The 27,158-nt window shown below is 40.8% G+C and overlaps 2 protein-coding genes and 1 long non-coding RNA gene across 21 annotated transcripts in view; all 3 read right to left on the reverse strand.

Moving 5' to 3' along the window:
- Window positions 1-1,644: 1,644 nt before the first annotated feature.
- The window catches only part of ank2b (ankyrin 2b, neuronal), a 100,318-nt gene continuing 74,804 nt past the window's right edge, over window positions 1,645-27,158 (reverse strand). For 16 of the 19 annotated variants that reach the window (XM_015020285.1, XM_015020271.1, XM_015020276.1 and 13 more), the window contains 7 exons: window positions 24,544-24,604; window positions 12,980-13,072; window positions 12,313-12,396; window positions 12,059-12,223; window positions 7,671-7,859; window positions 7,435-7,526; window positions 1,645-3,126 (listed from right to left, as the gene is read on the reverse strand). In XM_015020285.1, coding sequence (XP_014875771.1) covers window positions 2,916-3,126; window positions 7,435-7,526; window positions 7,671-7,859; window positions 12,059-12,223; window positions 12,313-12,396; window positions 12,980-13,072; window positions 24,544-24,604 — 895 coding nt within the window. In that variant the 3' untranslated portion in view covers window positions 1,645-2,915. The remainder of the gene's footprint in view (window positions 3,127-7,434; window positions 7,527-7,670; window positions 7,860-12,058; window positions 12,224-12,312; window positions 12,397-12,979; window positions 13,073-24,543; window positions 24,605-27,158) is intronic. The other 3 variants (XM_015020274.1, XM_015020277.1, XM_015020278.1) reach the window with 3 other exon arrangements.
- Window positions 3,949-7,428, reverse strand: LOC106938318 (uncharacterized). Its single transcript, XR_001422593.1, has 2 exons — window positions 6,283-7,428; window positions 3,949-5,970 (listed from the first exon to the last, which is right to left on the reverse strand). It is a non-coding gene; the product is annotated as an uncharacterized LOC106938318 (long non-coding RNA).
- On the reverse strand, window positions 13,079-19,622 carry LOC106938316 (uncharacterized). Its single transcript, XM_015020288.1, has 2 exons — window positions 15,184-19,622; window positions 13,079-14,599 (listed from the first exon to the last, which is right to left on the reverse strand). The coding sequence occupies exons 1-2, from the start codon at window positions 19,249-19,251 to the stop codon at window positions 13,643-13,645; spliced, it is 5,025 nt and encodes a 1,674-aa protein (XP_014875774.1). The 5' UTR covers window positions 19,252-19,622; the 3' UTR covers window positions 13,079-13,642.

Consider the following 27,158-nt stretch of genomic DNA (forward strand, 5'->3'; position numbering starts at 1 on the left):
CATATTCATATATTTAACTTGTTCCCTGTGGCTTTTACCACTTAACAGATTAGTGAGTGAGCAGAAGCTCTAAAACACGTCCCTCCACACACCCTTGTATTTGCCAAAATTGGAATTGGCAGGTCAGACTTCCAGTCTTACAAAATGGAAATATGTCAAGTTGAATGCTCATCAATTAGAAACAAAATATAATTCAGACCTTTCTAGTACTTTTCTGTCATAAGAGTGGATAACATTTAAAGAAGTAAATTTCTTTCTATAATGACCTGCATCCTGCTGTTAAAAAATAATGACATCACTTCCTGTTGGGCACACGTACAGTTTATTGTTTTGCCACGTACACACTGCAGCTGCTATGCCTTTTGACGTTTCAGGTGCATTTATTTTAAGAATAATTCAGTCATACATGCCCGCATAGATACTTGCATTGTTAATATGGATATATTGAGATCACCATGGAAACAAGATGCTTCTATCAAGTTGCTTTGGACACCAAGTTTTGTTCTGCCATTCTATCACACTCAGTGGTAAAGTAAAACATGAAGTGAAAACTGCACCTAATCAGTCTGGTCAACAAAACTAAATAGCCAGAGCACGAAAAACACACCATGTCAATTTTCAGTATTTACATTCAGCTTTTGAACCCTTTCAAACACACATCCAAACACACACTGTCAGCTCAAGGCGCTGCACGTCTAAAAATGATGGGAATAAATAAGAAAGGAAAGATTTGTGATGACATGCAGGAGTGTTGGAAAGAGCCTGGACATCGGCTGCTTTTTGAATGAACAAACAGTGCCTCACCTTTGTGACCTAAGAAGGTCACAAAGGCCATTTCAGGACAATCAAATAAATAAAGCTGATATAAAGAAGACCATCTAAAATCAAAACTGTTCTTCAGTCAAAATTAAATCTATTTAGTGTCAAACTAACAATTTAGCCCCCTACGTCCCTCTGCTGCTACCTGTAGCATGATTATATAGATTGAAAAACGAGTCTCAGCTGATCAGTCGGACTGATACCAGCCGCTTGTAACTATTTTCTATAGAAAAGCAGATGTTCAGCTTTGCAAGCAGTGAAATGGATCACATTTTATAATTATTACAATGTTGCCTAGTGACGTCTGAGCTCAACTTGCTTCAGAGAACCTGATTCAAACCTCCTGAGTCTGCTCTGCTGTCCACTTCAAAACAATGCATAACATGCATTTTGTCGCAGGGTGCCTGTAATGCTCCCAGGCAGAGGGGGGCGCCAAACACACAGCAGATAAAGAAGCAGAAGACAAAAACAACAAAGCTAGTTTTAAAGAATTCCACTGCCCACTGTTGTGGTGATAATATTATGTAAAATAAGGTAAAAGGCTGCATAAACTGTTGGACTGGCTGCTGGAGGTGAGTGAGGTGTACAGCCTGGCCCAGGACTACTCAGGAGAACGTCAACAGATTACCTGCAGCTCGTTGGAATCACAGCCCTCTTCATTGCCTTCAAGATAGAAGGAATTTAAAATCCGAGTTCAGACAAGCATTTCTAAAAATCCTATATTTAAAGATGTTTCCTCAGGGTTTAAGCATCTTGGGTTTGCAGAAACTGAAGGAACACCAGAACCTAGAAGTTGAAATCTGCTTTGTTAATTATTTGCTTTTGTTAATTTGTCTTTCTAAGCAAACTCATGTTGATAAATTGCTATCCTGGTAAAAAAAACAAAACAAAAAACCTATGCTTCGCTTCGTTCAGAGGCTCTTGACTGGCTATTGAGACACGATTGCTTCCTGGACTGTGTTGAAGTTTTCAATTTTACCCAACTGCTAATGTTTGCCCGTGACATATGTCAGTTCTATGCTAAGAAGCTTTCCAGCTAGTGCTGTGAACAACCATCTTCCACTGTGAAGAGAGAAGAGCTGAACAATACAGCTGTTAATGTTAATATGTGAAAGCTGATCAAGACAGACTGAACGGCTTCCTTCTCTTCCTCCGCTGCCATTGCTGAAACTACAGATGGACTACAATTCTAAAACAGTGTCACTATTTCTGCTGTTTGCTGATTGGTCTATGGGAGAAATGAAAATGAGCACTGAAGGGAAATAAGAATCAAACGCGATGGCCAGGCTAATAAAACATCACTTTACTGCACATGTAGTAATGACTACTGATTACTACCTCACACAACCCTTCAACATTCCATTCAGCAGTTTCTTCATAAACTTGTCTTCAGAGAAATCTGACTTAGGTTTTTCTCTGTTAAAAGTTTGGAAATCTAACTTTTAAGTGCTGAGAACATGCAACAGTTCTCAGTAATAGGTAGTAGAACGTAGGGGTGGGGAGAGGTGCTCCAGGTGCGTTGACACATTCCTCATCACTACTTTCTTTTTCAATAAACACACTATTTACAGTCACATGCCAGACGAGGCTCTACAACGCTACAATGTGACACAGTGGACTTAAACTGAAATAAGGGTTGATGCATGAAGATAAAAGCTATGATCATATAGGTTTGGTTCTGAAACACACACACCATCACCATTTTATTATCTCCATGGAACAGTAATTTTATGAGTAATTTCTCCAGATATATGAGGACATGTACAGCAGGTTTTCATGCTGTATTAAATGCTAGGGTTAGGGTTGATTCCTTTCATCTTCTTTATGTATAAATCTTTACAAGAGTTCTTGAAGAAGAGGCCCATGAACATCATGTTGGTGAGTTGAACCTCCAACACGTCGGAGCAGCTGAACACTATGAAATAAAAGATCTAAAACTTTGAGAGGTGCTTTCTTTGGTCAAAATTAGAGCAAATGGAAATAAATATTGTTAAAGACAAATCATGTTCTGAAATCTACAAACCAACAACTGGAGAGGAGAACATCTGACTCTGAGAAAGAACGTCACCAAAAGTTTCACTGGAAGATGTAAGGGTTCAGTCATGGCTCTCCTGCTCCTCTTCCTCGTCTTCCTCCTCCTCCTGGTCATCCTCACAGTACCTTTGGAGCAGGTGGTGCAAGTGCTGCTGCAGGGCATCGGGCTGCAGAGCGTCCGGGGTGTCGTCCAGACGTTCCAGGTGTACATGCTTCCCCTGGGCATCCCTCACCACGGTCCTCTTCTGGGTGCGTGACTTATACATCTGGCTTCTGCAGGAGCAAGCAAACATGAAGAGGAGTGAGACAGATAGTCAGATCAGGTCAGGCCCTGAAAACACACAGACCTGGAGGGAAACATGGAACGGCATGTTATTTCCCTGATTCGGTAAGCAGAAATGGAATTGGGAATATTTTTTTTACCACAACTGAGTGGAACTAAATGAATGACAACTGTTCTGATCCAATGTTATTCAAAAACTGATCAGAACTAAGTCCTAAGCATTTCTTGTGCTGAAGACATCACTACCAAAATCCATTCTGTCATAAAAGTCTGGGGTGATCAGATAAGAGTCAACCTGCAGCTGAGACACAAAAGCTCCGACTCTTTCTTCTAACCTGCTGGCTAGGAACATTTATTTCAAAACCTTCACAGTGTTCACTGGAGAACTGACAGAAAAGCGGCCTCTTCATTTTTTTGTTCCATCAATTTTTGCCTTTTGGGATATTTGCTTTGGCCTGATTGACAATCGATTCAAAGTGAGACTGTTCCATTTTTGGCATGAATTAGGCGTTTAAAATAAGGCTTTTGGATGCTTTTGTAAAAACATACAAAAGCTCAAGCAAGCGTTTGTATGCTTGCTTGAGCTGATTGTGTCGTGCCGATAAAATAGGAATCAATTCAGATTAATGAATAAACTATGGCAAAATGACATGGAATACTGGAAAATAACTTCAAAGCTCCCTAAAAAAGAAAAATCAATTTTGCAGAACCACAAATGCAGCACAACAGTGCTGTAGACCAAAGTATCCTTTTTTATCTTTTAGCTAAATTGCATGCCAGTTAAAGAAATTGGTTATTTGCTGAATAATTCAGCTGCAAAGTTGTGCTATTGTATTAATAAATCCTCAGACTTGATAAGAAATCAGTGCGTCAGTGATCTTCTGCTGGTCTGAATTCATTCCTTTGCGAAAGAATGAGTTTGACTTATAACTCCAGAGTTCCTGGAATCATAAGTTAAAAACTAAAGAATATTTAATTTCATTAATAATTTAATTGACAAGAAGTTATTGATTACAATTATTAATAATTACATAAACCAAACACAGATGCGAGTTCGGATTCCCAACAATCTTGATTCTACCATTTGAGGTTGGTACAAAATTTTTGGTTTCCAGAATTCTGATTTCCAACAAAACTAAAAAGTTCACTTGATTAATCTGCTGCCATACATCATGTGATCAGTGGGGACACCACAAACTAAAACGTTAGTTGTGTTAACCCTAAAGTATGAAATTGTATAAAGCTTTAAGTCCTGAAGACCTCAAAGTGTTTCACACTACATGTCCTTAGACCAGAGGCATGATGGCGTCAACCACTGTTGCCATCATTCCATCCAACTGCCGCTAATCCTAAACAGTAGTTCCACTAACCAACACTACTTAGCGTAAGTTAATGCTACACCAAGTGGAAGTTAATTTCTAAAGTGCCAAGTTAAATTCAAATTAAACTCCCCCCTGCAATAAAACTCAAACACTTGAAAGATTATAACCCTGAATTTTCAGGGTTATAATCTTTCTGGATCATGATCCTCTGAATCATGACCATTTGGATGATTCAGAGGAATCCTGGGAGAAAGTTATATGGTCAGATGAGACCAAAATAGAACTTTTTGGTCTTAATCCCACTCGCCGTGTTTGGAGGACGAAGAATGATGAGTACCATCCCAAAAAACCATCCCTACTGTGAAGCATCATACTTTGGGGTGTTTTTCTGCACATGGGACAGGACGACTACACTGACTGGGGCCATGTCTCGACTGGGGGGAGATTGTAGGGAACAACCTCCTTCCCTCAGGTAGAGTATTGAAGATGCTCATTGTTTGTGGCTGGATCTTCCAACATGGCAATGACCCAAAGCACACAGCCAGGATAACCAAGGAGTGGCTCCACGAAGAGCGTATCAAGGTTCTGGAGTTTTAGATTATGTCTCTCACAGTGGACAAGCACCCAAGATGAAAACTTCAAACCTCTCCATGATTTCTAAGTGGGAGAACTTGCAAAGTCGCAGGGTGTTCCAGTATTTATTTTCCTCATTCTAATTTTGATATTATAATTTACATGGCCTTACACATTGAATTTATATCTTGTTCTAACTGCCTGTATTTTATTTTGTTCTTTTATTCTTGTACGCCAAGTTTCATCAAGTTTTGACATGGTCTTGGCTTGACAAAAAATGGAAAAAGTTCAAGGGGTATGAATACTTTTGCAAACCACAGTAAATGTCTAACTGCTTGAAGAATTCTTAAGTCATTAACTAAAACTTCAACACAAGATGTCAAACTTTATTCAACTGATAATTTCTAAAAGAGCCAAGTGCTTGAGAAATCAACCAGAAACATTAATTTAGTAAAAACTAAGTGCACTAAACATTCTCAAAGTTGGAAAAAGCGGTAAATGAAAAGTCGACTCCGCTTTAGCCGAGTAGTGGAAGTCTGCCTGTGATGAACATCTGACTTAGTGCAGTAATGACTGGACATACTGCACATTACCTCTCATTGGTTACCATGGAGACTAAAGGTAGACTGGAGCACAGACAATACTGCTGACATTTTAGAAAATGTCTTGATACACACATAGCAGGAATTAACTGATTATATATTCCAAAGCAGTTTTCCTCTATTTTATGTTTCTAATATAGATACAAAGACAATAAACCATTACTATATTATTTTTAATGGAACTAAAGTCCCATCTTATGCAGAGCATTGCTGATTTTCATGCTGAAATGAAGAAGATTCTGGCTGCAGAAATTTTTCTGGTTCATTTCCCTTTGGGATCAATACTGATGGATTGATTAACTGAATTCATCGAATGATGGTCTCTTATGAACCCAACCTTTGTGTGGTGGATCTAAAAATGCCACCACAGTATTTTGTTTTTGTTTTTTTATCATTTGCAGTTCGGCATGTTAATCTGTGTGTATTTGTAGTGCTTTCCTGAGGTGGGGACAGGAGCAGTAATGACGAAGCGGAACCTTTGTTTGGGGGGCGTTGCTCTCAGGTTGGTTCTGGGATGGACTTCCGGTTTGTCTCAAACGCAATCTGGATGTTAACAACAGCGCTGGTCGTCATTGCTGACTCCTGGTTTATTTTCTCTTCAGATTGTGTCAACTCTGTTACAGCAGTTCTGACACCCAGGACCTGTAACATTTGCCCCAAAACCCAACCACAAAACCCAACTTCAAACACAAAGACTGTGTATTGATGCACAGCCATGAATTACTGGCGAAGGTTCATGAGATAAATTTCTCTCCACAACTTGCATCTTCAGATCCCCTCTATGAACACCATGAAGAGAATTGTTGAGTCAGCTTTGATGGAGTCCAACATTGCGTTGGGGTTAGGGTTAAGAGTGGAAAGGGACAGAGCAGATTGGAGTTTTCGAGGAAGCTTAGATCCTTCAATGATTACAGAAAAATTGCCTCCTGTGGAGAGTGCATTCTCTTCTGCCATCATCTGTTGGGTTAGTTTAGCAGCATCAGAGACTTAAAAAAGTCCAATAAGCAGATAAAGAAGGCTGGTTTTGTGACGGAACCTCTGAAGATTCTTCAGGTACACCCTACTGATCCTTGCAATAGTCATCAACATCTATAACAACTTCTTGATGAATCTTTAATAGTTTGAATTACATTTATTTTCCTTTGGGATTATTACAAATTGTGACCATCATAGCAGTCCTGCTTGTAACACTGAAGATACGTGTCAACCACAACAACCCCATAACATCAAGTGTCTTCTGGATCTCAAAGAAAATGTACCTTGCTGACCAACAAGGTGCTTCTAACAATCTTAGGGCTCTGACGGCTAAGTGCTCCTTTGGGAAGTTCTCCACTCAGATCAAACCAAGCTTGGAACAAACCCTGTTTTCCTTCTTTGAGGAGCAGAATTATTTGCCATTATTTGTCTTGAACAAGTAGACCAAATACTCACCACACTTGCCACATTTAAATATTATGGTTGTCCGGCTCTCTTCAAAATCGGACACATTTCGTGACATGTAATACTGCTCCAGTATGCAGTAACACACCTCCTTGGTAGAAGCTCTGACAGAACAGCAGACTTACAGCAAAACCTTTAGAATGTGCCTATAAGTGAGTTTAGTTTTTCATAGAATTTGTATCTTGAGCCAAGAGCTATTGCTGATCAGTTAGTTCAAAACTGGAACAAATGGTAAGATCAAGAGCCAAAACTTTACTCTTTGCATTTATTAAGCAAAGTTTAAGCACTGAAGGTATGAAGGGGAAGTCACACCATGCCTGTGGCTAACAGCTTGTCTTCAGAGTATTGCTCATAGCCCAACCTTTTAACCACAGAACCGTCCTCCTGTACCATCTCCTTCTCTACCACATGAGGCAGCAGCACTTTGCCAAAACCTCCAGCATAACTCAATGCCTGGAGGGGAAGAGTGAGGGAGAGGAGACACATCAGGTAGAGAAACTTCTGCTCAGCAAAAAGGTAACTGAAAAACATCACACCTTGCACAGATAAGAAAACAAGCAGATCAGAATCTCAACTTTTCCATCTGAACACGCTGACCTTTTCAAAGTCCTCCTGGGCTGAGGGGAGGTCTGCAGACAACAAGGGGTCTCCTCTCTGCTTCTCCATCCTCTCACCCCTGACTACGGTCGTCTTGACAACTTTGCTGACTTTTCGACCCTGAATAGGTTCCACCTCAAACTCTGACACTGTGGTGGCACCCAGAGCCAGGGGTTCGGAAAAGGTCAGCTGGAGACAGAACAAAAACACACCAAGAACTGTTGGGGAACTTCAACATGTGATAGTTAAACACAGTAATAGATCGAATTTCCGAGGGACACAGCCAGGGGTGGAAATTAACAACCCTTTCTCTCCAAATGGTGGCTTCTCTGAAGGCGCTCAGAGTAGCCTGCAGCGCCTTCAGACTTTTACCCACGTAAAAGTCTGAAGTGGCGCGTACGCACCGCCACTGTGGCGGGTTGACAATTTGAACAGGAAAAAAAACTGCATCTGTTTGAACTTCTGTCCAGGGGAGGACTGGCCGTCTGGAGTGCAGACTGATGGACATCAGTCTGTATATGGGGCGGCCCTAGGGTGTCATAATTTTTTTTTTTTAAGTATATTAAATATTTTTATCGACCGCAAAGGCCCACTGGTTGATTTTATTGATGGACATTGGGCTTATCCAATAAAATCCCTCGGTTCTCCTTGCCCCGTCCCTCCCCTAACCCTAACCATTATGCATATAATGGTTGGCTATAGTGACCAACCATTATATGCATAATGGTTGGCCACCATTATGACAATTTAACGAAAATGGAACTTCACTGTCAGTAAATTTCCTATGTAAAAATCTAAGAAACATTGTGTGCTTTTCTTTTTGAGCCCCCCTGAGTCAAAACTTTGTAGAAACACCTTTGACTGCAGCTCTTTTTAGGGTTTCTTTCTAAAGCACAGGTGTCAAACTCCAGTCCTGGAGGGCCACTGCCCTGCAGCCTTTAGATGTGCCTCTGCTGCACCACCTGAATAGAATAATTAGGTCATTAGCAAGGCTCTGGGGGACTGATCTACACAAGAAGGAGGTAATTAAACCATTTCATTCCAGTGTTTTGTACCTGTAACACATCTAAAAACTGCAGGACAGCGGCCCTTGAGGACTGGAGTTTGACACCCCTGGTCTACAGACTGACATTATTGGACATCCTTTAGTTTAAAGTCTGTCAGATTGGATGGAGAGTGTCTGTGAAGAGAAATTTTGAAGTCTTGCTACAGATTCTTATTGTCATTGTCTTTGTTTGAGCATGGACCATCCGCCTTGATTCCTCAAAATAAAAGTCCAGAGAGGAACCAGTCGACACATGTCTGCTTAACAAAAACAGACGTGTGTCTGTTTTCAAGAGAGTGGCAGCATCGTGGTGTGGACCTGTTTTGTCCCAGGGGAACTGGTGTACTTCATAAAATAGATGTCATCATGATGGGAAGACCATTATGTAAAAATACTGAATCAACATCTAAAGACATCTAAGGACAAAGGGTCCAAATGGCTCTCCCAATGAGACAACAAGGGGTCTTCTCTTGTTGTCTAACCCTAACCCCCTAACCAGCCAAAGTGGCTTAAAACACAGTCCATGTTTTGGCACCACTCAATTCTACCCACCTTATTCCTAGACCCCATGAGGCTTTGCGTGATTTATGGGCGCGACTTCCGCTGCTAACCAGAACCGCAATTTGTTTACATGTTAGCAACTCGCTAACCGGCTATCCACAGAGGTTTTATCTTAGAAAATATGTGGGAACTCCAGCTATCACAGCTTACATGTGGCAATATTATTTTACCGCTAGCTACAGCTAATGCGGGGAGGGATGGTGACTTGAAGAAATGGCCGTAAATAACCCACACTAGCAAAGTTAGCTACTTCACTGACTCAGTTGCAGATGCGGGTTTTCTTCCCTTGGCTTTCTATCCACACAGTGAAATGAACACACATAAAGCATTTTGGGTTCTCTCTTCAAGTTTACAATTTTTAACCAAATTCTTTTTGTTTCCTTATCTGTCAGTAAGTGATGAAAACTACTGCCTTTGTTTTGGAAGCACGTTCAAGACACACCTGTTGTTGCAGCCACAAATTTAACTTGGTCTGATTATTGAAGTACAGCCACGAACAGAACAACGGCTACCCAAGCTTTGAAAGGGCAGACACTTTCCAGTGGCAGGTTGCTCTCTATAACAGGTTAATGTGGGATTCGGTTCGGTTCTGGTCCAGTGGGAACCAGAACCGAGCGCAGCAGCTGCGGTCATTTCTCCACTCATTTGCAGCGACACTCAGCAGGAGAACCTTGAGATTCTGGTTGTGATGGACTAAATGAGCTCAGATATTTTATTTTCTTATAAAAAATGTTCCTGGCCCAAACATAATGATAAAGACTGTTGAGGAAAAATGATTATTTTAGTGTTTAATACAGTTAATCTTCCGGCATGTGTAAAAGGTATATTGAGTCATTTTGATCAAATTGAACAGGTTTGTGTTAATGATTTAAAAACTAACCTATTGATGGGTAAGTATTCAAAGTACAAAACGAAAATAGAGATCAAAAAGGGAACTCTGACTGAGGCTCCTGTTGTTATCAGGGGACAGGAGGCCATAAAATTAGCATCTGCAGGGAGGCAGTATCACTTGGATGAGCAGGAGAGAGAAGTTTGCTCGGTTCACGGAAGATCAAAAGTCTTCCAAAACTAACATCTGGGATGGTGTAAAACTGAATACAACATAAAATGTTAAAACCACTAACATTTAATTTCTAAGACATTTTTCTTAGTTACTAATAGCATGTTTTTTAATGAAAATTGTATTATCTAATTTAGAATTACTAATCTAGTAAATGATGAATGTATTTGAAAATTGTATTATTTGTGACTATATCAGATTCAAATGGAAATGGTGTGATGGAAAATGTTTTACTTAGTATTAGAAAATTGCTCAGGTTTATGGTGAAAGGGGTTTTGGAAAATGATTGTGTTAACTTTTATACTTAGGATTGAATGTTATATTGGATAGGTTAAAAAAGGAATTTTACTCCATTCTATTCTGTTGATTGTATGAACCACTTTTTAGTTTAAGGCAGGACTCAATCTTTTGAGGTGCTGAGTGCAGAAGAGCAAAACTGGGTTTGTGGAGATAACCCTGAACTAAATTACCGAATTTAAGTTTGTTCCTGAGAATCTATGTAAGGAGAAGAGCGGGAGAGACTCCAGATTTCACAGTTATCTATGAAATACTTTTCTTATGTTTTTCTTTGCCCAGATGGCCTTAAAACCGCAGGAGTTCAGGACAAGCTCTCCTCTCCTTTTGTTAAACAAAGGGGACAAAATGGCTTTTGATCTTGGAAGCAAATTGTAAGGAGGTTCTAACTTTTAAGAGGGTCCAAGATAGCTTCCAGTTGGTCAAACAGAGGTACGCCTTATTTGAGTATATTAAAGAGGGAAAACACGCCTTTAATATAAAAGTTTGTACACAGGAGTAACAAATCAGATTGCTGCCTTATTTAGCTTTTTTTTGCATCAGCACTCTCCAAAGACGCGTCTTTGCCTTTTTTCTTACTATCCTCTTTGTCTCAGGTATGTCTCTGTTGTTCTGTTGTAATTTTATGTGTTGTCTTCTATTTGATTAAACGCTGTAATTCTGTGACGTCAATACGCATTGTTTTTCTCTGTGCCAACACGTGGCCGTCATGAGACGACCCGGGATCATAAAGGAAGAGAGAAACAGCCAAACTTTTTCCAAAATTAACTAATTCAGAAAAATCTTCCTTAACAAGACTCAGATCATGAACTTTATTATTTTTTATATACAGACGAAAATAAAATTTATATCACACCAAGCTAATATGTAGTTCTGGTGTTTTACACCGTTGGCGCTAATAGCAGCTCAGATCTCTGACCAGCTTCTCTGCTTTTCTTTTTATTACTGTCAGTTCTTCAGAGAAACGAGCTGCTAGCAGCTCTGCTAAGTCATTCTGTTACAAAATGTAATGATCATGTTTCTGTCGCTCCCTGAGATTAAACTCACAATTACGATCTTCTGTACTGAGCAGCTCTCTGATAGCAGACGGTGTGTCCGTGAACAAGTTTAACCGAAAAGAGAGCTGTAACTTCTATCATGTATGTAGATTAGCAAAAAACCCAAAAAGTTACAGTGAAATACTGCTACTTCCGGTGGGCGCCGGAAGTAAGACCCATAATCGTTTCCCCAGTAAGCTTCCCAGGAATAAGGTGGATAGATAATTTGTGGGTGGATCTGTAATTAGCAAATAAAAAACAATGTGTTCATTGGAACAAACCCTAAACACAAAGTTTAATCTGATTTAATTTCAGAAAAAACGTTGTTTTATTTGGTGTATGTAAGGATCCTATTCCAACTGTAGATATATGCCCAGGAAATGGGACCCACCTCTTTCTGGTCCCCCCTGCTGTGAAGCACAGTTCTCTTTGCCACTCTGGACACAGCATCTCCCTCCTCTACCTTCACCATCTCCTGGTGGGAGCCATCAATGCTCACTTCCTGTGTTTCTGACCCATCCGGAGACATACATTTACGAATCACCTTCCGCGTGATCTAGTGATGATGAATGCAAATGGACAATTACGGTGAGAGGGTCGGCACCCTACTGTTTGGAGCCTCTGTTATTGTCTTGTATTTCTTACCTTCTTCACTACCATGTTGCCATGCTCATCAGTGTATTTCTCTTCAGTCACAGTCTGTGGTGGAATGTCTGGCAGTATATCCGCCTGCAGAAACAAATCAGTTGCAGAATACCATTGGTGGCAGTCTATCTAAGATGATCTTGTCCTGCCTGGGTTCAGGCAAGGCTGTGAGACTCATGCAGTTTCTATGAAAGTTAAAACAGCAATTGGATCTCAAGTTTGGTGGTTAATTTCCTGGTCAATAATATTTCTTTAAATTATAGTTCATGTGTTCATTTTTTTTTCTTGGTAGTGAATTTTTTTTTAATCTGCTTTAGTTATTCAGCAGTTATTTGATAGTGGATAATAAACCCTTGGTTTTATTGGTAATCAGCTCTCATCACTCGTTACATTTTAATTATCTCTTTAGTGAGTGGAAAACTGTTTATTCTTTAAACTGAAAAGTTATGAGAGTATGCTTATGGTTTCCAGTGACCTTACCCTCACTGAAAACATTTTTAGATTTTAAAAGACAGAAGCTTTTCTTAAGAGGGATGTTGTACTAGTTATTGTTACAATAAATGTTTTGTCTTGAAAGTTCAGTTTCACTATATAAAACTTTTAAGAACCTGTAAAACCCGACCACCCACTCCACCTCCTTGTGTTGTTGCATCATCTTTTATGTTACCTGAATGATTATTCTGCGTCGGACCACTCTGGTGGTCAGCACCTCCTCCTCTGAGCTATCAGAGGACAGTGCTCCTAGCTCCTCTGCTATCTCCTGGAGACAGCACACAACCAGCATGGGTGAATGTCATGTGTTCTACAGTAGTACTACAACAAACTGCTACAGGCAACCCATGCTTAGGCTTTTCTCTTAACCTCACACTCTTCTGTCCTTGTAAGGGAAATAAATTCAAAATGCTGTACATAAAAGTGATGTGAGATGAAGAGAAGGCACAATAAAGCAACAATGTTCAACTAAAACAAACATGCAGCAATAAGAGCCAGCTTATCTACTGCTCATGATGATGAATTGAAATGTCAAATGGGAGAAAGAAATGAACTATTCAGTGTTTTCATTTTTGACACTAAGGGGGGAAACAACATGCGCACACACCAATTGATGCAAACAGTGGTGCATGTAGTAGAACTCTTCAGAGCAGCTTGTTAATCTCAACTGTGCATCAAAGTGAACAACTGCAAATACTTCTTCACAGCAGAAACATCTTTGCCTTTTAAGTTTATGCTCTTGTGCACATCAGTTTCATAAAATCAATCTAGGTTTTTTTCTACATCTTGTGTGCAGCAGCAATCTGAAACTAGGCAAGTCAGAAACCAGTGCTCATGCTCATCCTCTTACCATTCCCAGGAAGTCATCATCATCGTAATACCCAGCTTGATCTCTAGATAGAAGCTGCTCACAAATGGGAAAGCCACTCTCTGCAGAACACTCCCGTGAAACATCTGAATCATAAGCAAATTCACCAAGACTTTCACTGCCAGAAGACAGTTGCCTTTTAGGTTCTACTTGAAGAAAACGTTGAGTGGTGTGCTCAGGGTGGACTTTCAGTAGGCCCATATCTGAACTACTTCTTGGGTTTATTGGAGAGTGCTCAGAATAATAAGTTATCTCATCTTCTGGCATCACATCTTCTGGTTCAAAAAAGTCTTGTTGGCAGTCAAAGAATTCTAGCTCTGAATCTGATGGATGTGGAGACTTGGCAACCTCACTTGATATCTTTTGTCGGTTGGTTGTAGTGTTTGGTTCAAATTCTGATGCTGTTCTCTCGAATTCAGAGAGGACTCTCCTAAAGCCTAGAGAAAATGTAAAGTCTTTGGTGACTTCTGACTCTTCGCTGACGGTATCTTGAGAGGCAAATTGTGCTGAGCTGGGACCACTAAACACCGGAGACACTGGACTCAAATCATCGGAGAATGCTTGGCCACATTCAGAAACTCCCAAGGCTTGTTGACTTGAAAATATTGTCTTATAATCAGTTGGTAGCAAAAACTCATCTGACTTGGGTGAAAAAGGTTCATTGGACTGAACTTGCATAAAGTCACATGTGTCTGGATTCTGTCTGGACACATGGGACTTTAAACTTGAAGCTTTCTCAAGAACAGACAGTACAGGAGGAACAGTTCGGTGTGTGTTGTATGAAGTCTGGTCAGGTGGGAGTATGGGATCTGATGTGATTGGCTTATCATCAAAGAACAGCTCTGTAGTTTTACTGCCACCATTTGTTGCTGCTGTGACAGGAAACTGGTTGCTCTGGGTATCAAATGTTCGAAAGTCTGGGGGAACCTGGAATGAAATTATTTATGTAAGTTTATTACATCTGCACAGAGGTTATGTGAACCTCTGAAAGACATGAGCCTTTTAACTCATTAGTGCCACTGCACAATTTAAATTAAACTTGTATTGTTTCCATCACCCATCAGTCAGTTAGACCTATATAATGTATATCTAAGCCAGGGGGGCCCAAGTCCAGTCCTTGAGGACTTGCAACCTTTAGATACATCCCTTCTCTAACACATCTGAAGCAAAGGAAAGAGTCATTACTGAACCAAATGGCAATTCAGTCATTTGGTTCAGGTGTGATGGAGAGGGGATTTATTTAAGTTAAAGAATATTAGTTCTCCAGACCTGGACTTGGTTATGCTAGTGTAAGAAAATGTTGCAGTATTTCATCATCAAACAAAAATGAACCAGAGGAAAATAGGAAGTGGTTAGTAATATTAGCAACCCAAAAAAGATCCAAAACTCCTTCAAAGTATCAAAGGCCCCTGTTCCTAAAGCGTTAGCCTGGCATGTCCTGAGTTAAAAGCAGTGTGTTGTTTTTGAGTTATCAAAAGGTTATTGGTTCATTCTCATGCTCTATGTCTTACCCTATGATGGCCTGGTTTGCCCTGTAGTTCTTCACCACTTTTTTGTTGGGTCTTTGTTTCCTTTTGTTTTGCATCTTTAGCTGTTGATGGCTTTGGAGACAAGTATTCTCTGGCATCTTCATCTGCTTTTGATCTGTGGAAAATTTCTTCTTTGCATATCCAGAATTTTGACTTGGATTCTGTCATTTGTTGCAGATGAGGGCAATGTTCTTTAGCAGATTTAATGAGTGATGATGACACATCATCACTCATGTGGGGTGAAACCTCTGAACTGACCTCATCATCAAAACAAAATGTCTTCTCAGATTCAAGGCTTGCAGGGCTCAGAGGTCTGGGGTTATCATCAGTCCAACATTCAACGGGTAAGGCTACAAACTCAGAGTCTGATGACAAAGACACAGGTGAGGGTGATCTATCATAGGAAGTAGGATCCATAAAATAAGAAGATACAATTCTCATAAATTCAGGAACTGGCGAATCAGGCAATAACCAACTGAACTCATTGATGGATGAAATGGATTCAGGTGAGGAGGGTCGGCTAGTGTTTCCATCTGACATATCAGCAGAATCACTGGATTCAGAATCTGAGGAGGAGCTTAAGATGAAATGCCTCACAGGGTAAACCTGCGGTATCGGAGCAAACTGAGGGATGGGAGAGTCTGGAGAAAGTGACCTATTCTGAACCCATTCTGAAACGGTTTCTGGAGTTGATGCTCTTTGGTCAGACATGGCTAACTGGAAAGACACAGGTCTGTACTCAGGCAGTGACTGAGATGACAAAGGCCTCTGACTCTCATCCTGATTCTCAGACAGAGCAAATTCTGGAGATGAAGGCCTGAATTCTAAAAAGTCTGGATTCAGTTGCAATAAATCAAGATCTGAAGCTTTAGATTTAGGAGATGATGTAGTTCTGAGATACTTGACACATTCGGACAATGCCAACCTCTGTTCTGGTAATGTGGCATCTGGTGAGAGGGGCCCAAATTCACTGACAGATTTTGCAGATTCGGGTGATACTCTAGTGTCTTCCACCTCCGGTAAATTTGGACTGAGACATTCTGGAGATCTGTAGAGATTATTGCTCTCTTTGTCAGATACTGAGGTAGATAGCAAAGGATTATACCACAACTGTGTCTCTGATGATTCAAGCTCTAGCTGCTTGTAAAGAGCTGTTCCTGATAAAATGTGTTCAATCATTGGACGTGGTGATTCTGTCAGTTGTGTGTTGTTCATTGCTCTTTTTGTTTCTGTAGCAGAGAACTGATGAGTAACTTCTGAATGTTTTAATAAAGATGATCGATCTTTGTCATTTTTGTTTTTTATTCTATTGTCCTGTTGATTATTTGTAACATTCCTTTCACGTGTATCTTTGTTACGAATAAACTGCATGAAAGCTGTTTTACTACTAAAGGTTTCTCCTGCATACTGAGGATCTCGTACCTGAGAAATCAACTTCCATAGCTCAGCGTCATAAACAAGACTGTACTGAGGTACAGTGGCAGGTGGGAAAGGCTCAACTGATGTTTTTGAAACAGTGCAATCACTGGTTTCAACCAGTGATGATTTGGGTGCTAAATGCTCTTCTTTCTCTGACTCCAATGATTCTGGTGAATATGTCCTCGCTTCTGCATAAAATGGTATTGATAACTGTGACATTTCATCAGAATATGAAAATTCTATTGATGGATAGCTTGTTACAATCACAGCAGATTCCACAAATGTCTGAGTAAAATCAGATACTGGAGATTCAGGAGGATATTCAATATCTGACCTTTCTGACTGAGGTGACACTGTTCTTTTGTCTTCAAGCCCTTTGTCAAATGAATAATATACCAAGTAATATTCAGTATCTGACAGCAGAGACTCGGGGGATGAAGCCCTAGTGTATGTTTCCTGTATTACAGTCTCAAGTACATTCTGAGTAAAAGAAGGAAGCGGTGAGTCTGGTGATAATCTTGTGTTTTCCTCAATTGACTCTGGAGATTCACTTCTATTGCTTGTAAGTGACATCAATTCACCAGGTGACATGGATTTGAATTCTGGTATGGACTCAGTTGAAAATGACCTGTCTTGAATCTGTGACTCTATCGACAGAAGAGAATCTTTCCTATGTTCAACACCAAATCCCATTGTTATCAAAAGTTCACCTAAAGCATACTCAACATCTGAGTCAACAGACTCAGGGGACGGTGATCTATAGCCAACATTTACTATAACATGTTCTCGCACTGCTTCTTTGTAATCAGATCTTATCAAGTCTGGAGACTGTGCCCGGTTTTCATCACCAGATGAAACACCTCCTGAACTTGGAGAAGATTGTCTGTTGTCATACAATAATGACCCCAGGCTTAAAACAATATATTCAACCTCTGAACAAGTTGACTCAGGGGATATCGACCTACTTCTAAAAATTGCCTTGGGTAGTTCAAACACTGGCTGCACCAGGTCATGTAGAGGAGAATCAGGTGAAAGCCTGATTGATGTTAAAGATTCTGGGGAAGAAGATCTACTTTCAGTTAAGCTTGGAAACTCTGACGGCATTTCTAAATCTGAAAACACTGATTCAGGTGACGTGGACCTTAGTTCCAAGTTAGGTATTATGGAGTCCTGTTGCCTAAATATGGGAATAGGTGAATCTGGCGAAAGTGGTCTCAGCTCTTCTTTGGATATTCTTGAACAAGGAGATTCTGCTCGGACTCCAAAACACCAAGTCATACACAAATCAGTCTCCACATCTTCCTCCAAGAACTCAAACTCAGGAGAAGTGGACCTGTATCTGACCATTACATTGGAAGATAAGGCTATGGGGTACAGAGGTAAAGGAGAGTTGGGAGACAAACATCCAAGCTCATCATCTGACTGTCCTGATGGGAAGTATTCTACACTGTCCTCAAAATCTAAAGTCTGTGAAATTAAAGGGGCATATTCAACTTCTGAAGCCTCTGATTCAATTGATGATGACCTGTTGTAACTTCTCTTATGATGACTGTCAGAAAAGTCCAGAAAAGTAAAGTCAGGAACAGGTGAATCTGGAGAAAGCAATCCATATTGACTTTGAGGTGTTAGGGATAGAGGTGATAGGGGGCAATCATCTATCATCAGAGAGGAAGATAATTCCATTTCCAAATCTGAATACACTGATTCTGGTGAAGTAGACCTTGAAACAAAGAGTGAAACTATGGATTTTTCTGGTATTTGAGTAAGTGTGAAAATGGGAGAATCTGATGAAAGAGCATCAAACTCTTCTTTGGATGTTGTTGAACCAGGAGATGTCGCTCTGTCTTCAAAAAGCCAAGTTGTACACAAATCAATCTCCAAATTTTTGTCTGAAGCCAATGACTCAGAAGATGAAAACATTACATTCATGTGACATATTTCAGCACGATTACGTGTAAATTCAGGAATGGGCGAGTCTGGCCTCAATTCGTCTTGTGATATTGAAGAACCAGGAGTTACTGCTCGGCCTTCAAAAAGACAAGGCACAGATATGTCCAATTCTAAATTGGTTTCTTCATTTGAAGATAGTGAGGTTAGGGATGAAAAACTTAAAGCTAAGTGTGAATTGGAGGACTCTTGTAGCACCTGAGTAAAATCAGGAATGGGGGAGTCTGGTCTGAATTCAGATTCAAATGGTGAACCAGAAGATGCTCCTCTATCCTCAATAAGCCAGGACTTACAAAACTCTATCTCTAACTCCTCATCTGAATACACAGGAGATGCAGAGCCACATATTAATGTGTTTTCCTCTGTGTGTGTGTATTGATGTATTGGTGAGTCTGGGAATAAATGTTGGTATTCATGCAAAGACAGATTTGACTCTGGGGAATTTGGTCTTTCTTTAACTTCATCTTCAAACAGCTGAGAAATGAAAGGAGCAAAATCCAAATCTGAATGATTGGATTCAGGTGATGATGCCCTGTAACAACTGTAATCAACATGAGCAACTGAGAAAAGTTGTCTAAAGTCAGGTACTGGAGAATCAGCTGGAAGATTTTTGTATTCACTACCTAAGGCTACAGAGTCAGGAGATAGACACTGTTCCTCACACCACGTCACCCCCCAATTCATTTCCACCTCCAAATCTGATGACACTGTCTCTGGGGAAGAAGATCTAAGCTCACAGCATCTATTTATGGATTCCTGTAGTGCTTTCCTAAACTCTGGAATTGGAGAATCTGGGGAGAGCACTCTGAATTCATTTGGAGAACCAACAGATTCAGGGAATGTTGATTTGAAAATGAAAGTCAGAGACACAGGTGATATAGACCTACACTCTGACTCAGAATCAGATGACAAAGGTCTCCTTTGAAGCTTGGCTTCTGACTCAAATGCATCTGGTATGCTTTCAGTTTGCCTCGATATACTTATTAGAGGAGCACACTCCAAGTGTGAAGGAGGAGATTCTGACCTGAATCCAACAAATGAGGGAAAACGTTCAGTTTCTTCTGCTTTGAACTGACTTACAGTTGAATCAAGTAACGAGGTCTGACATTCACCTTCTGGTATTACTGAATAAGCTGTAATTGACTCTGATACTGCAGGCCTGAAATCTGGGAAGGGTGAATCATGTGATATTGCACTCCTGTAATCAACAGATATTGCTGAAGTCATTGAATGATGTGTGCTTTCACTGAAAGTTGTGAGCATGCAATATTCTGAACCTTCATCTGACACAGTTGATGCTGGTGAATCTAGCAGAGACTGAGAAATGTTGAGGTGTTGAAAGGAAAATATGGGACCTTGAGAATCTAGACACAAGTTGGAATCCGATGTTTTAGCACTTGTAGTCATTTCCAAAAGAGACAAAGATCTGGATTCTAATTCTGCATCGCCTGACCTTATATTATCCTCCAACTCGCTTGTTCTTACTACAGGGGATTCTGGAAAATACTCAGTTCTGGTGCCAACATATTCAAAAACTCCTGTTTTACTAAAGAATGTCTCCCCACTGTACTGAGGATCTCGTACTTGAGAGATAAGCTTCCAAAGTTCTGCATCAAAAACAAGTCTGTAGACTGGTACCCTGATTTCCTTTAAAGAAGTAGAAGTATTGGTCTGTACTATCACCATGGTCTCAGATGCTTGTGATTCTGATGAGTCAGGTCTCTGTTCTGAAATAGATAAGTCTACATCTGATTCTGCATATTCAATATCTGACATCACACAGTCTAGATCTGAAAGAACTGAACTGGGTAATAAGGATCTCTGTTGTGTGTTCATATTAACTTTTACTAAAGTGTGTTCAAACTCTGGAATGCATGAGTCTAGTGAAGCAGGACAGCTTTTCTTAGCAGAATCTATAACAGACTGTCTGCTCTCATTAAATGCTGATGTTATAGACACAAACCCAAATTCAATATCTGACATAGCAGAAACAGGCGATGAATGCCCTTCAAGTGAAGCCAGATCAGATTCTACAAGAATTTCTCCGAACTCTGCAATGGGTGACTCATGTGAAAGTGGCCCGTGTTCATCCATGGAATCGATAGATGGAGGTCGGCTCTCACCAAATAATGATTCCAAAGAGACAGGTCGAGACTGCATGTCTGAAGCCACTGAAACAGGAGACAGGCATCCATCCAGAGTGGTTGAAACATGGGGGTCCAGTAAAACCTGGCTAAACTCTGGGATAGGGGATTCTGGTAACAAGAGGTATGTTTCATTAACAGAATCTACTGAAGAAGATCTACTGGCATCGAATAGCAATTCTAAAGAGACACAGCCATACTCTATATCTGAGGTAACAGAAACAGGTGAAGAATATCTACCTTGTGCAGACAGATCATAGTCTTGCACAACTCGTTCAAACTTTGGTATGGGTGACTCAGCTGAAAGTGACCTATCTTCCTCAAAGGAACATATGGATGGAGGTCGGCTCTCAGCAAATAATGATTCCAGAGAAGCAGACCCATAATGCATGTCTGAGGAACTTGAAACAGTAAACACAGATCCCTGCAGGGTGGTTTGAGGATGGAGGTCTGTTAAAAATAGGCTAAACTCAGGAATGGGGGATTCTGTTGAGAGAGGATAGTTTCTGTCAACAGAATCTACAGATGAAGGCCACCTTTCACCATATAATGATTCCATTGACGCAAAACTGTACTCTGCATCTGAACACAATGAAACAGGTGAAAAGGATCTCTCCCATAGTGTTAAATGAGTTTCTAATGAGCTTTGTCCAAACTCCGGTACAGGAGATTCATGTGAATGAGGTTCGTTTTCATCAACAGAATTCAAAGATGGGGGTCTGTTCTCAAAGGGTATTGTTGCCAAAGAGACACATCCATACTCATCAGCTGAGTAGACAGAATCATTTAATGAAGATCGGTCAGATATCTCTCTTATAAAATATTCTGACAACATTTCAAAACTGGGAACAGGAGAGTCGATTGATCGTGTCTTATTTGCACTGACAGATGATACTGAATCAGGAGATGATGGTCTGTCCTCAAAAAATAAAATGTTTAAACCTAATTCTATTTCCAGATCTGACAAACTTGATTCTGGTGACCCTGATCTGACACCATGTATTGAAGCATCTGTGAAGGAGGTCTGGAACTGAGGAATAGGGGAGTCTAGTGTTAAGGCTTGGTGACTACCTGCAGATCTGCCTGACAGAAAAGAGTCTGGCCTTACCATTTCTTGCAGCATTAGCGATTCAGGTGACGATGGCTGGGATTGCGCTTCAGAGTCAGGTGATAATGACCTTTTGTACATTTCTACTGACAAATAATTGGTTTGATCATCAATAGCTTCTGAATTTTCCTGATTATAGTCCAACAATGTGTCATAAAATTGATGGTTTCCTTCTTTGCTTCTAAATGTTTCTCTTGAATACTGAGGATCATGGATTTGAGAAATTATCCTGGAAGGCTCTGCATCATAAGCTAAACTGTAGCCTAATGGAGGCTCTTCTGTTTTGACTGCAGGCCAGAAAGCTGAAAACTCTTCAAGTGTGTCTGAAGTTGATAGTAATGAGCATTTAAGATCCTCAGATGTAGGTTGTTGAGACAAAGACGGTAAGGATGTCTCACCGAACATTTTCATTCTAACTGATGTAACACATTTAACATTCACATTTGATTTTTTTGCCTCTGAATAAACTGGAGATAGTTGTGTTTTACTGCCATCAGTTGACAGAAGCTTTGTTTTTTCCAGGGGTGGAGCAATGTTTTGGTCTGACTCTGTACCGTCAGCTTGTAGCGACTCTGTTTGGGATGATTTTTGTTGTACTAGTCTGGCCGACCTTTCTTCCGTCTCTGTTCTTTGTGTTGTTTCAAATTTACCAAGACCCGATTCTTTTGGAATAACAGTTTGTGCAAATTCAAGTGCAAACTCTTTGTGAAGAATTTGATCTGTTTCAGGAGAAGTCAATAATCTATAATCAGTCTCAGAGCCACAAGATTCAGGAGATAGTGGCGTATCCTCAAAACATGACAACAAAGGCATGGCTTTGTACTCAACAACTGACAATACAGATTCTGTTGAGGATGCGTAATAATTTCCTAGAACTGCATGATGTGCAGAGGACATATACTGTGGTATTGGAAAATCTGGGTACAGACACTCATCAACTGTGTCTGATTCAGGAGAATGCCTTCTAATGTCTAACAGTGTGGACAGTGGTGACATCGGCCTGTATTCAAGCACTGAATCTGAAGAAACAGATCTCTCTTCAACATTATGCAGAGAAATAACCCAGTCATCATCATTTTCACATTGCAACTTTGTTAGTGATTGTTGATTTTTCTGTGCATCACATAACAATGATTTTAGCAGGTGATCACCAGTTTTGGAAGCCAAAGTTATATTTGCTGGTTTAATGGAGGAAGCTGTGTACATCTCTGATAATTCTGCTGACACAGATTCATCTCCAGATGTAACAAGAGAAGGTGATAAAGCTTGGTCTTTATGATGAAACAGCACTGAAGACATTGAGCTGGTTTCTGTACCAGGGCCGGATAATCTGGAACTGTGGTCTCCAAGAAAAACTGGATCAGGCCAGTTTTCTGACTCTGGTGAAGATGACATACCATCATACTGAAAAGGAGATTGTCTAAAATGTTGGGCAGGAGAGTCTGGTGGAGATAATGAGGTGACCTTATGGAAACCATAATAATCAGGTTCAAAAAGTGAATATACAGTTTCAGAAATAATGGACTCAGGAGACGATGCTCTGTCCTCCATGTTAAAAGTTAATGAATGCGGTGACATGGACTGCTCACCACTATAGACACTGACTGATGATACTGCACTTCTGATTGGTCTTCTGTTTGAAACCATTGGTCTTAATGGTCTTTCTTCTGCATCCGATGTTAAGAGCAAAGGAGTATGGTTTGACCTTGGGGCTGCAGTCCCATCCTCTCCAAGTTCCCATGATAAGAGAGGTGGTGGAAGTGGGGATAAGGGTCTAAACTGTGGCACTGGAGAATCTGGGGAAAGTAAATTCAGCTCATTTACCGATGAGACGGACTCGGGTGAGGAGGCCCTGGACTCGCTTAGGAGTATTACAGTATCTGGAGAACACTCAGGTGAGCTTTGAAGGTCAGAAATTATTCCAGGCATTGATTCATACTCAGGTAGAGATGGTGCTCTGAGTGACTTTGCTTTTTCAAAGCTATACTCAACCCTGGATATGCCTGAAACAAAATCTACTGAGTGAAAATGTTCTCTCTCTAATTCTATGCTACCCTTTGTGAGGCTATGAGTTGCCTGAACTTCATCTTTTCTGACTGCTTGAAGGGGTGAATTCTCAGCTATTACAGAGAGATCCTGAGCCTCTGAATCCATGGATTCAACACCATACCCATACAGGACTTTATAAAGTTGGGGTGACACTTCATCCACACTTACTGTGGCCATTTGCTTGGAACGCGTGCATTCTGTCCTGACTGTGAACCCTGATGTGGGCAAAGCAAGCTGTTCACTCTTAGTTTCTTGTGTTGCTGATCCTTTTTCAGAAGCCTCATTAGGTTTTGTGAGTTCCATAGAAAGTTTTTTAAAGTCCTGTTCAGCTTGCTCATACTCAAACAAGCTGTCACCAAAATCAGTCATGGACAGCGGTCGGTCTTCACAAACACCAGTTCGTGAGCTGTTGAAAGTCTCTCGCAGCGCTGATGGGGATAGGTAATCTGTGATGTCTCCTGTAAGAGTAGTTCGTAGACACTCCAAACTCCACTCCTCGCCCCCCTCTGCCCCTTCACTGTCAACAGCTCCTTCATCTTCACATGGTTCAAAAGTGGATTTAGGAAGTGGGGTGACCTGGGCACACAACTTAGGCCCCCCTTTGTACACAGGGTCTATCACGTGGGAACGGAGGTTGTAGGGAGAGGTGCGGTACAAAGTGAAGAAAGGACTTACTTGCTTGTAACTCCCAACATGTACCAGGTCTGTCACTTCTTCATATATACTTTGTGATGAGCTGCAAGAAAACAAAAATGTCACATTTGTTCATGCAGTGAGATTAGGAAAAACCCAAAAGGAATCTGTACAAATACATCATGCATATTAAAAGGTAAACATAAATTTCTTGTGGATGTCAAAACTGGTCACATGCCTTTCATATACCTCAGTGCTGAGCCTTGGTCAAAAAACAGAAAGGATAATTGTCATTATTTTTATGCAGCTTTTGAATGTTTTTTGTTCTTAAAGGAAAATGTTATGATCCTACTCGGTCATAGTTTCAGAAATGGGAACTTGAGTTTGTAACTTAGTGTTTTCACACCTAGTAGTCCGGCAGACTTGTTACATTTCAGCTGGTGCATTTTCTTTACACTGCACTGTGTCAAACAAACAAAAAGCTTTGAAAAACATGTTTATCCACTTACCTGTGATGTTGCTGCACCAAAAACCACTAGGGGAAATTACACAAAAACCTCTGAACAAGACACATAGTGCAACTCCCTCCCAAAATAGCTTAAAGTAAGGGAGTTGTGTCAGATTTTAGCAGTTGTAGGATTTCTCTTTTGTTTTCAGCTAAAGAGCACAAACCATTGCTCCTTTTAGCGCACGACACACGTTTGCTTTAGTTGTATTTACCCATCCCTTACAGTCAGTCTACTTGGCTTTCAAAAATGCATTTGAACCCCACCAGAGTTCACTTCAGCCAAACAGAGACCTAACCAGAGTTTCATTTTTGGGCCAAAAAATGAAACTCAAAGTTAAATTACACATTCACAACTTCCCATTCAAATTGGACTTTCTTGATCCAGAAAGTCCAGTTCGTAGTCTACTTTGACTAGAGTTCAAGTAAAAGTAGACTAAACAGGGATGATGTGAATGCACCATTAGACTTGAGTGGGAAAAACTCAATGTAGTTTCACAAACTAAGGATGAATTGACTGGGACTCACGCTTAACATACAGTAACTGCAGGGTTTCCCAAGTGTATTATACGCATGGTGGCCAGTCAAGCTATACTTGCCCCCCCACCAGGCTAAGCGTTGTTTGTTTTTGTTTTTTGAAAAAAAAAAAAATATATATATATATAATAAATAAAATAATTATTATTTTATTAATTTTTTTAAAAATGAGTCGGACTGTAAGAGTCTCTGTTGCGCCATATTTTTATTCCTAAAAGATGGTTTATAGTTGATGCATTTAACAGGCCACAAAGCTGGGCACGCGGACCAATCACAGCACTGATGCCTCTGCGCGTTCCCTCATGCTGTCGCTGCTTGATTTCTGAAGTTTACCTCAGCACAGAAATCTGAAAAACCTATAAAGCTCAGGCAACCAAAACAGTTTCCCTTTGTAAAAATATACCTATTTTTATTTGAAGATTTATTTAAAAATTAAAATCCTCTTTTCCTTAATTTATTCAGCACAAAATAAACCAAGAGAGAATGAAACACTCTGTTCTCGCGTGGTTTTAAAGTCACATGTCAGACGTCTGACAGCGTTGTTGTCAAAGCCTTTATCAAATGTTTATTGTACCATCATTCACTCGTATGCCTTTTTTTTAAGGTTTTGTTGGCTTTTAGAAAGTAGTTTGACAGGAAAGAGAGGAGGAAGACATGCGGCAAATATCGCCAGGCCGGGAATCGAACCTGCGACCACCGGCATGAGGACTAAGGCCTCGATATATGGGTTGTGCTTGGCCCCTGCGCCACCACAGCACCACCACTTGTATGTCTTTTTACCTACAGACGTGCGATTGTTGAGTCAAACGTTCTAGCGATCACACGGTTTGAAGTGGGAACTGGTGAGTTTTTTGTTTGTTCGGGAGCTAGCATGCTAGCATTAGCCTCCCACCATCGTTTGAGTTCGGTCAATATTGTAGCAGTTAAAGGGTACTGTTATGTTGTTATGTGTTTTTCCCATGAGGCTTAGCGGCAGAGAAGAGGGCCGAACCGTGAGCGAAAAGGCCATCTGTCCGAATGAAAAGACCTGTGTGTTCCGCCATTAAAAGTGTGAATGTTCTGGCTATCCGACTCCGTGTGTGTCTTCATTGAGCCTTCAACGGAGGTTACATTGGTGTCAGAAGTGGGATAGCTGAAAATGACATCGTTACAGAACATTGAACGGCTGCTAGCCAAACTGGAAGAAGAACTCGCTTTCACAGAGGAGCAGCCTGGCTCGGAAAGATGGAAAAGAAGCAGCAAATTGCCTTTGTCAAGGCAGGCGGAGGAATGGAGCACGGAGGAGCAAAGCGCGGGGAACACTCGAGCCAGCAGCAGCCGAACAGACGGAGCGAGCGCTGTCCGTGGGCGGCCTTTGTTGAGGCTGCTAGGTGCCCGTGTCCCTGCTTCCCCACCTACCATCGGAAGGCAAGAGTCGGAGGAGAGGATTACTTGGGAGGAGGTTCCCCAACGGCGTCACCTTCCAACTTTACCCAAGCTCCCGCGTTATAACGGGCAGACAGCACTGGATGGTTACCTTCTCCAGGTTGAGATGGCTGCCGAACTGGGTGGCTGGTCCCCAGAGGAGACAGCGCTTCAAGTCGCCTTGAGCTTAGAGGGGGGTGCCCTACAAGTG

This window comes from Poecilia latipinna, unplaced genomic scaffold (genome assembly GCF_001443285.1).
Source record: "Poecilia latipinna isolate Pla-1442-1.1 unplaced genomic scaffold, P_latipinna-1.0 Scaffold2561, whole genome shotgun sequence".
Taxonomy (NCBI): Eukaryota; Metazoa; Chordata; class Actinopteri; order Cyprinodontiformes; family Poeciliidae; genus Poecilia; species Poecilia latipinna.

Bases quoted from the DNA above. Each gene is read 5' to 3' on its own strand.
- LOC106938316 (XM_015020288.1), bottom strand. From the start codon at position 19,251: ATGAATTGGGGGGTGACGTGGTGTGAGGAACAGTGTCTATCTCCTGAC. The intron at 14,600-15,183 runs GTAAGACATAGA...ATTTCATTCCAG, and splicing joins GCAAACCAGGCCATCATAGG to GTTCCCCCAGACTTTCGAAC.